This window comes from Embiotoca jacksoni, unplaced genomic scaffold (assembly GCF_022577435.1).
Source record: "Embiotoca jacksoni isolate LCO1_2020_lvr unplaced genomic scaffold, fEmbJac1.0.p SCAF_15, whole genome shotgun sequence".
In the NCBI taxonomy this organism is placed as follows: domain Eukaryota; kingdom Metazoa; phylum Chordata; class Actinopteri; family Embiotocidae; genus Embiotoca; species Embiotoca jacksoni.
In genome coordinates this window covers 5,116,077-5,126,296 of record NW_027185285.1, presented here as the reverse complement: position 1 = coordinate 5,126,296, position 10,220 = coordinate 5,116,077, and the positions used below count along the sequence as shown (strand labels likewise).

The 10,220-nt window shown below is 38.5% G+C and overlaps 1 protein-coding gene across 1 annotated transcript; it reads right to left on the bottom strand.

The window, feature by feature from the left end:
* Window positions 1-4,690: 4,690 nt before the first annotated feature.
* LOC138197715 (B-cell receptor CD22-like) lies at window positions 4,691-9,532 on the bottom strand. The gene is made up of 10 exons (XM_069148576.1): window positions 9,514-9,532; window positions 9,100-9,447; window positions 8,761-9,018; window positions 7,539-7,775; window positions 7,243-7,330; window positions 7,059-7,113; window positions 6,636-6,763; window positions 6,490-6,543; window positions 4,793-4,856; window positions 4,691-4,713 (listed from the first exon to the last, which is right to left on the bottom strand). Exons 1-9 carry the CDS (start codon window positions 9,530-9,532, stop codon window positions 4,823-4,825), a joined length of 1,221 nt encoding a protein of 406 aa, XP_069004677.1. The 3' UTR covers window positions 4,691-4,713; window positions 4,793-4,822.
* Window positions 9,533-10,220: the final 688 nt, after the last annotated feature.

Here is a 10,220-nt window from a genome sequence, read left to right as displayed (position 1 = left end):
TTTAACTTAACTAGGGTTGTGGGAAAAGTGAGAAAAAAACTATTCAACAATACATACAGAAATCCATTTAAACATTCATTGTTCAGTGCAATCACTAGTTAGACAGCATATTACATTTTACTTTACCTTTTACTTTGAGAAAACAGAGCGTTGTTCGGTAGCCAACAGCAGCACATCACTGTAGGCTACTGGAATTACCCTCATGACGTGTAAAAGTGAGGGACTAAGGCGTCTCTTTAAAAACCAATAAATGCAAGGAAAAGTAAAACACTGGCAAACTTGGACGGATGTGTGTATGACTCTTACAACAAAAAGAATGTGCAGTGAAACATGTGTTGTGTGGTTTCCTGTATAAAATTTGCCCTAAAAGGAGATCCACACCCTACTGTTCCTGTACATGTTCAACAAAGCGTAACACTCAACCTGCAGAAGTTTATTGTTGAGCATGACCTTTTAATCCTGTAATGAACTGTGCCTCTCTATAGCTCTCATACCACACCCACTCATCTACATGAGAGTTGTATTTTGCATTTATAAGAGCAATGGAGGCTCAATACTCATTCAAATTCAATGCCATGCTCTTCAATTTTCAACAGAGGGCAGCATAATCCAGAATTTGACCAAGTGTGTAACTATGTATCATTGGGTTGTTTTTTCTTTTTCTTTTTCTTTTTTTTACCAGCTGCTGTGGTCATTAAAAAAAAACCTCACCCAAGTTATCTTGCCAGAAACACCAATCTTGGGTGTCTCAGCAAGATAACTCCCCTTTGGCTTTTCAGTTTCACTCTGCAGGTAAATTACCATGGTAACCCGGACTGCCCCCCCCCCCCAAGTAAGGCTACATTCAGGCTCGCACATTCAATTGTATGAGAACCTGTCTTATGCAACTTGTATAAAATATTAAATAGTGGCCCTATTAGCAAATAATAATACTAATTTTAGAAAACATGCACTGAATAAACTGCATGTATTAATCAAGTTAAAAAAAATAAAACAACAGGAGTGAAAACTACTGAAAACAGAGGAGCAAAACTGTGGCAATTAGAGGTGCGCAGTAGAGCTGCTGCATCCCCTGGCGGATAGTAGAGGACCTGCAAGCCCACAACTATACATAAAAAAAAAGAAGCAATAATAATTTAAATGATGGTATTTATTTGTCCAAAAGAGCACTTCGTCGCCTTCATTAAATTAAGCTTTAAAAACATCAGGAAAAAAAAAAAATTGGTGGATACAGTAGGTAGTTGGGGGGCAGAGTGTCGGCCAGTTTTCTGCGCAAGCTGATTGGTTAAAATTAACCACAAGTATAGCCTACGCCCAATAGGAAGGAACTTCTCCAAACGATTCTCTATGGACCATGGCAGGACCCATATATTTACGAATAAAATTCACACCAGGCTAAGTGCAACATGGACAGGATGAAGATATCGCTAACATGGCAAGGTACGTTTATTTGTGTTGCACATTTAATACACAATTGCAATTCAAGGTTTACTTCAGGCATAAAGTGACATTTAACCCTCAGGTACCTCCCAGACCCTTCCCAATTCACACATAATGTGTCATCCCCATAACACCCCCACTAGAAACATGTTCCCTCAGCCATGAGGAGAGGGTGTTTGCAGGGTTTTTCTTCTTTTTTGAACTCTGATACAGACTATAAGAAGCATTGATAACACCATTATTCCGACTTGGTGAGGTGTTACACTGAGGAACTTGCACACATTCTTGCACATGCAACACTTATTTTGTTGCAGTTGTATGTTCTTGAAATTAATAATAAAATATCTCTAAATGTTTTCGTCCAGAATGTCATTATTACAGAAATACCCTGTAATATAGTGACATTATTTTCGGACCATGTTGCCCACCCCCTGTATCAAATCATGAATTGTTTGACCAGCATGTTGACGATTTGCATCACCTTTAAAGAACTAGCAGAAATAAAATGGGATCAGAGTTGAGGCCGATAACATACTTCCAAAAATTTGCTTTAAATCTCTTAATGTTTTTATTTCTATTAAAGTTTCAGTTATGTATCTTTAGTGCCAAAAAAAATAAAGGTCTTTTAAGATTCTGCTTAATTCTGTTATGGTCGGTAACTCTTGGTGGGTTTTTTGTCTTTAGAATAACAAGTATCACTGTTGAGGAATATATGTTTGTTGTTTTTGATATTTTTTATGTTTCCTGGCTTCCTGCATTATACTCGTTATCGTCACTGCAACGTGTGAACAATACATCTTACAGATTTGTAAAAAGGAAAAAAAATAAAACAGATATAACAACATGTAACAGATATGTCTTCAATTCAAATTCAAATCTACATTGTGTGTGTGTGTGTGTGTGTGTGTGTGTGTGTGTGTGTGTGTGTGTGTGTGTGTGTGTGTGTGTGTGTGTGTGCATTTATTATTGAGAAATGATATTGGTTGGTGTCTGAGGTTTAGGACATGAAGGGTTTCGCAGTTATTTCCTGAAAAAGAAAAAAAACAACGACATGTTTGCACTTTAGCTTATGTGAGCTATGAGAATATGTGTTATTCATAAAATATGTGGTTGTTGAACCTTACCTGCACACTGTGCTGTAAATCACACCGTCTTCATTCTTAGGGGAGTCCATCTGCTGCAGCCTGCAGGTGATCCAGTTTATGAGTGACTCTAATGCGGCATAAATTATTCTATGAAAAATATGTTACAGCTGTAAAAGTTTCTCACGTGTCTGACTTTCTGTTACTGTGGAAGTCAACAGTAGCATAGCAGAGTTCTTCTGATTGGCTGGCATCAAGCACGGGCCAGTTGAGGTATGGATTCTAGACACGATCATGAAAACATATAACAAGAGAAGAACATACTTCAATTTTGAGCAACTGCTTGGTGGTTTTAGCTACAACCCTGCAACAAAAACATCTGCCCTTCTATCTGATGTCAATAATATCAGAGAATCTGGATATGGCTTTTGTTTTGCTTCTGCTAACCTACTTAACAGAAAACCTCTAACAGCTTGATCCTGTTTTACAACAGCGACAATATTTGACTAACTGAAAGCAATAGAAGCAGAGTTACTTGAGGCAGTAACGATAGTACCACCTGTATGTCCCCCTCACAGTCGGTATCCAGTGACTGCGTCTCTTTTTTTCTGAGTCTGGAACATATAAACAGGCTTTGTAACATCATTACATGATTGTTGTGTATGAGATGTAACAGTGTAAATAAGGTTTACCTTCTGATGGGAACAACAGCGGCCAGAATAAGAAGCGTAGCAACAGAGAAGCCTATGATAAGTCCATCTCTGGTAGCTGTTGTCTGACGTGCTGAGGTTCAAAGGCACTGCATTAGCTTTGTTAGCGCACCGGGTTATTAGGATATTTTTAATGTCTCACTTCTTTTTAATCCAACTCAAAACATATAGCATAATATATTTGATTTTGCTTTATAAAAAGTGATCATTTCAAATGAACTTCTATGTTTCTGAGTGTTCACTTTATGATGAACATCTATACATTCAGATACAGTCCAATGCAGCTGTTCTCTTTCAGGATCTGCTTAAGAACTACTTTACGATGCCTTTAAAATATATATATATTTTTTTGTCATAAATATATCGATTCTTATCAAATGTATCAATTTAAGATATTACTTTTTTCTTTAACATTAAGGTCACAGTGATGCATTGCACTGGACTGCATCATATTCAAAGGCGTTTCTAATATTCTGCCCCTTGATTTATGTTAAAGATAAGAACAAAAATAAGATATAATCTGTACAACGCCACCATTTACTATGACCTTAGGAAAAACTACAAAAAAATAGAATTACATTTCCTACAATGGCAACAAAACTACCATTTCAATGCTATAAAAGTACACGTTATGGCCTATGTTTTGTATTAAATCACCATTGTGTTTAAACTATAAAACCAACGTTTCAAGCAACTTTCATAGTTGTCAAGTTTCATAGTTTAATCACTGAACAACTAGTAATATAAATATGTTAATGTTCCTGTTCAATACTCACATTCAACATCAATATGTACGACTCTAGAGGTAGTTCCTGTCTGTGATTTTAGAGAACACGTGTAGTTTCCAGAGTTTGTGGCGGACATGTTTCCTAAATAAAGCACAAGTCCTTCATCTACTGGTTCTCCATTCTTAAACCAGGTGAACGCAGATGAGAGGTTATCATGGTCACAGCTGTTCACGCAGGTAAGATTCACAGAGTCGCCTTCCTTCAGTGTTTCATTTCCATCAGGTTTGATCACTGAAATGTTCAAATCTAGAAGAGCAAAGAGCAACTAATGTCTCCAACTTTGCAGGTTAAAGTCCAGATAAGATTCACTCAATCCTGTTCATGGAAAAGAAAAAAACTTACCAACAATATTTATTGTTGAGCCAGAGATACCAGTCCATTTGCCACTCGTGTGGTTAGTTGTAAACCTGAAGGTGTATTTTCCTCTATCATTATGCTCCACTTGTTGCATGTTAAATGAACAGTTGTGATCTTTGTCACCAATGTACTGAAATCTTGAGGAGATATTATTAAATTGGCTGTCAAAAATAAAAGGACCATTATAAATATCAGAGCTTTCATGAGCCCACATGACCCTTTCTACTTTCCTGTCGCGTGGATGTAAAAATGAACAAAGAATGACAACAGAAGATCCTTTCACTGCACAGATGTGTTTCTGTTGATAGTCCACTCTCCACTCACTGCAGAGAACACCTGAAAAATATGTATTAATCTTTACTTCACGTCATTATTTTAACATTAGCTTAAAATGAGAGATTACTGTTGTACTCACCACACAGAAACATCAGCGTCAGTGTCCATTTCAGGTTTCTGTGTTTGCCGCACATGTTGAATTTCTGTTCAAAATACATTGAAAATAAGTTGAAGACAGATTTACTGTGACTTTTCTCGTCTTCCTCTACTAAGCACTGCTCTCTGTTAAGTTTTTGATCGTGCTGAAATGAGGTCGCACACACACACACACCACAGACTCAGGCTAAATTTGAATAAAGATTGTATACATGTGAAACCAAGCCCTGTTCACACGAAATGGTGTCGTTATTGTGTGGGTAACAGAGAATAGGAAATGTGGTGTTATGATGGGTTTTTTTTTCAATAACAACCAATTCTGTGTTCCAAATAGCTTGCTTTACCGACTACCGCTGAATATTTTGAGTGCATAGGTGCTTTCACACTGTCAAGTATGGAAACACGCAGCGCACTACAAGGACCCAGATGGTGTACTGAAGACAGGTTACTAACAGAGTGTGAGACAACGGAAACTTCTCACCCTCAATGGCCACCATTATGGTAACGTAGCGGAAACGGGGCAACCGCCGACCAAATATTATCAAATTAAGATGACTTAGTTGTTGCAGAACACAGCAAAAAAGTGTTTATTTTTTCGCTGTCCTATAAAACTGCTGCTGGACACGTTAATTTCTGGTTAAAATAATTCAAACCGGCAGATTTGTTTGTAGGTGATGGATTATAACGCCAGACTTATTTTCTGTAAGTGCACAACAACAGTGTGCAGTTTGATACAACACTTACCTGTCAAAATACAAGTACTACACAAGTATGTGCACTCACATGTAAGAGTGAGAGTGTTCTAAGGGAAGTACGTCATTTGAAATACAGCCTATGTGTTACTATAGCCACTATGGGGAGTAACCGTTGTTTAAGCTTATTTATGTCTTACTCATTTTCATATATAGATAAATAAGAAATGCTTTGTTTTTGGAAACATTGTAAGGACCTCAAGTTAAACCCATCACGGTTGCAGTCACAGCTTTATGTCTTAAAATACCCAAAGTCCCAGCAGTGCTGGTTGAGTAGCTCGTTCGTGACAGAGATGATGTGACTCCACCGTTCAGGGATGGTGAGTTGCCCACACGCTCCCTTAAGTCTGACGGTGGAAACAAAGACATCCGATGATGTGTCAGCGGAATCTCCAGCTCATCGTTGTCAGGACTGAATCAGGCGCGAGGAGAACAATTACTGGAAGTGTCGCCCTCTACGTAGAAGACGTGTTCATTATTCTCAAAGTCCACCAGCAGCAAAGTAGAATTATTGCAACCGTGGAGAAATGATGCATTTCAAAACATGTATTGCACATCTGGCATATTGAACTACATTTACCATGAGATCGTCTTTGACAGCTAACGGCGGGTTTTCTTTGATGTGCTCCAAAAAAATGTGTCAGTCCTCTTAATTTACATAAAATTTCCTGTTGATTTGTCCTTAAGATGATATAATAAATTGTCGACTGCAACCTTCAGCAGTCATTGAGACAGTGTTGATCTTTTTTTGGTGATTCTTAGTGGTGGCTTTTCTCTTGTGTCACAAATAACGCACATCAGAAATTATTTATGTTTACTGCATAGCATGATTGCTGTCAAATTAGGACATACTTTTTTTTTTTTTTAAATTAAACTGTACAAATTACATTAATATTCATGAATTGTGCAAGTGCTCTTTGAGCTTTACCTGCGCACCGTGCTGTAAATGACATCTTCATTTTGGGAGTCCTTCTGCTGCTCGCTGCAGGTGATATACAGTCTATTAGTATATGAGCCTCCAATGCAACATCAATTATTGTTTAAGATTTGAAAACAATCTTCAAATTATCTCACGTGTTTGACCTTCTTTGGCTGTGGAAGGAAATGGCTGCGTAGACGATTTCGGTGGTTAATCCCTCATCCTGATCTCTCTCGTTTGATTGGTTAGTGTCACACATGACCCAATTGACATAGTCTGTGTCCTGAATGAGAGAAATAACACAATAATGTCCTCCTCTTTTATTTCTATTACGAGCTTCTACACAATCCTGTTACCTGCAACCACACAACAAAAACAACGCCTGCGTTCTCTTATGTTACGGGCCCACTGTAGTATTTGGTTACCACTTAGATTAAGTTCAACATGCCGTTTAAACTCACTTGCCGATAACCTCCGTACATCTGACGGCCCTGACTGTAATATAGACTAGAGTATAGTTGTGTGCCACAAAACAAAGTCACGTAACGGAATGCGGAATTGAAATTTGAGAGTGCCACCTGCACGTCTTCCTCACGGTCTGACTCTGGTGCCTTCATCCTCTTTTTGCTCAGTCTGAAATAGATAAAACAGAATTACTTTAAGATGGTTGCGGTTTGACTGTTTTAAGACACAATCATAATCATTTATTTTGACAGTCACTGATGACATACAGTATATATACATACAGTACATACAGCTTACCTTCTGACAGCAAAGATAGGGGTCACAATTAGAATCACTGCAACGGCAGCGATGATGATAATTTCTCTTGGAAATGTTGCCCAGTATTCTGTGAAACAAAGGTAGTTTGTTGGAATTGGAAGAAAGTAGACCTTTAATGAACACTTTTTTTTTTTTTTTTTTTTTTAATCCATCTCAAAACATGGTTGATTTAGAAATGATTATTCTGGTTATTGTTACACATCGAGCAGTGGAACCCTGTATGCAACACAAAGCTATGAAACAACTGGTAATTGCACCCACACTAACCGACCTACCTTTGCTGTGTAAAGTGACCACAGAGGAGTTCTGACTCGCGTGTTTGTTGGTGGCACTGCATAAATACCGTCCAGCATCACCAGGGAGGAGCACAGGCTGATGTCCAACTTTTGTAATGTCACCAGCAGCTATTTTAAACCAGGTATAATTCTCCACTGGAGGGTTGGCATGACTCCTGCAGATCAGGGTGAGGTTGCTGCCAGCGTCTACTTCCACTGATGTGTTCTTGGGGCCATCTGCAAAAGCATTTTAGCATGTTAAGTTTTATCTCTGGAGTGCAAACATTTACAATGACAGTGGGGACTTTGGGATGAGAGAGAGAGGCTTATAATTTACTTCATATTTTACTAATATTTTACAGGCTCTGCCCTTGATTTGAAGAACAACCTGAAAACCTCTGTCCCCTAATATCCCCAAAAAAACATTTAATCATTTAATTGATTCAACTCTTTTAACCAAATGAGAAACGATAAGGCTTACAGATTTAAAATGATGTGGCCACTTTTTCATATTTAAAAATATGAAAAAGTGACGAGCAGTGACGAGCATCCTCGTCTCCAAAATTACTAAAATCACGTTCACTATAACTACATTTACCAATTTTGCTCAGGTGTGACGTAATCCACAGCTGGAGAATGTCAGGGGGCATTTTTTTTTTTTTTTTTTTTTTTGTAACTAACATTAATGAACTCCATTGGAGTCAATAGTTGGTGGTTGGGATTGATGATGGGCACACAAAACACACAACCCTTCCACAAAAGACTGAGGTTTAGATCTAGAATCCCATCTGTGGTTATCTTTAGGCAACAAAATCACTTCAAATAATGTTCGGAAAAAGATTGCTGTTTGATGAAATATTAATACATGCGCTTGATCTCAACTCAGATGAGAACTTTCTTCTGTATTAAACTGTGCTGTGAGTGTATAAACATAGCCATAAAAAAGCTAAATGATGCTGTAGTCACGAGTGAATATTGTACGGCAAGATCAGATACTTTGGCGAATGAAAATATTTTGCCGAGTAGGCTGAAATAAAACGCAAATACTCTGCGCACTTCTCTGATGCGCTCTTCCACAGTCACGCGGTCTCGATTTAGTCATGTAATGCATTTATCAATAAAAAAAAAAAGAGCACTCAGAGACCAACGAGGAGATTTCCTCTTCTACACCGAAGACAGTTTTCAGTTACTTTAAGGTATTGATCTTGTGTCCAGTACTCACATTCAACATCAATGTGTACGACTCTTGAGGTCGCTCCAGTGTGTGTTTTCAGAGAACACGTGTAGTTTCCAGAGTTTGTGGAGGACATGTTTCTTAAATAAAGCACAAGTCCTTCATCTACTGGTTCTCCATTCTTAAACCAGGTGAACGCAGATGAGAGGTTATCATGGTCACAGCTGTTCACGCAGGTAAGATTCACAGAGTCGCCTTCCTTCAGTGTTTCATTTCCATCAGGTTTGATCACTGAAATGTTCAAATCTAGAAGAACAAAGTGACACCTTAGTTTCAGTTGCTGACAGTTGCAGGTTTATAGCTGGGTAGATGTTAAAAAGAACTTACCAACAACCTGTAATGTCAGGACAACCCTAGGAAACAGTATGGCTTTTGTGTTGGGATTAATTCGGACAACGTATTTCCCTGAAAGATTGTGCTCCACTTGGTGTATTTTCAAAGAACAATTGTGACGCTTGTCTCCAATGTACTGAAATCTTCCGGAGACGTTTCCCACATTGCTGTAAGAAATGACCCGAGGCTTGATCTCATGAGGCTTGATGTGACCCCACAAGACTCTCTCCGCTCTTTTCTTGTCAGGATGGTCAAATGAGCAACCGATGACCACAGACGAGCCTTTCACCGCGCAGATAAGTCGCTGCTGATATTCCACTTTCCACGCCTGGCAGAGAGCAGCTGAAAGAGACGGATTCAGTCACATCCACTGAGATTTAGTACTTTAAATCCAAGTGCCACACGTACCTGCTAGAGTCAGTAGCATCAGTGTCCATGTCTGGTTTTTACGTTCAACACTCATATTAAAACTCTCTCTCCTCTTAGAGTCAAGCCAAATCTTCAAGGTAATTCCTTTTTAAATGCTTGTAAGGAGCAGTTTAGGCGGGCATTTGTTGTGTTCTACTAAAGCAATGAGTGAAGGAGCAGTTTCTCTCATCATCTGCTTTTTTTTTTTTTTTAAAATTTGCTTTCTGTAAGCACAGTTTCCTGTAATAAAAGAACAAGGACTGGGCGGCCCCGAACTATCTCGACCCCTAAAATCAGGTCACACCACAGATTCGATGTGCGCTTCGGTTCTTCCTATTTGAATGCGAGGCGCGGAAAGCCTACGTAGTGTGCATACGCTTTGCAAAGCGATACTGTATGCTGTGGTCACAGGAGAGCACTGTTTTTTTGTTGGTGTGACAAACGTGTTACTGCGCTTCATTGTTTTGCATATTAACCGCTGACTGATACTGGAAAATAAAGTCGGGGAGGAGGGGGTTAATGTTTAATGCGCGTTTGTTATTTAACTACGGTGTGTATTTGGCTGAGTTGACATGGTTCAGTTTACTAGATACCTGCCTTATTCTTAAAATTAAAAAAATAATAATAATAATAAATGTTGCAGTGGGATTTTTCAACCTTTTTTTTTTACTAAGATCTTACAGAGTTATATCCGTGTAACTTCCACG

Coding starts and splice junctions, on each gene's coding strand:
- LOC138197715 (XM_069148576.1), bottom strand. Junction 6,544..6,635: donor AGCCAAAGAAGGTCAAACAC/GTGAGATAATTT, acceptor TATCACCTGCAG/CGAGCAGCAGAAGGACTCCC. Junction 4,857..6,489: donor ATTTACAGCACGGTGCGCAG/GTAAAGCTCAAA, acceptor TATTTTGAACAG/AAATTCAACATGTGCGGCAA.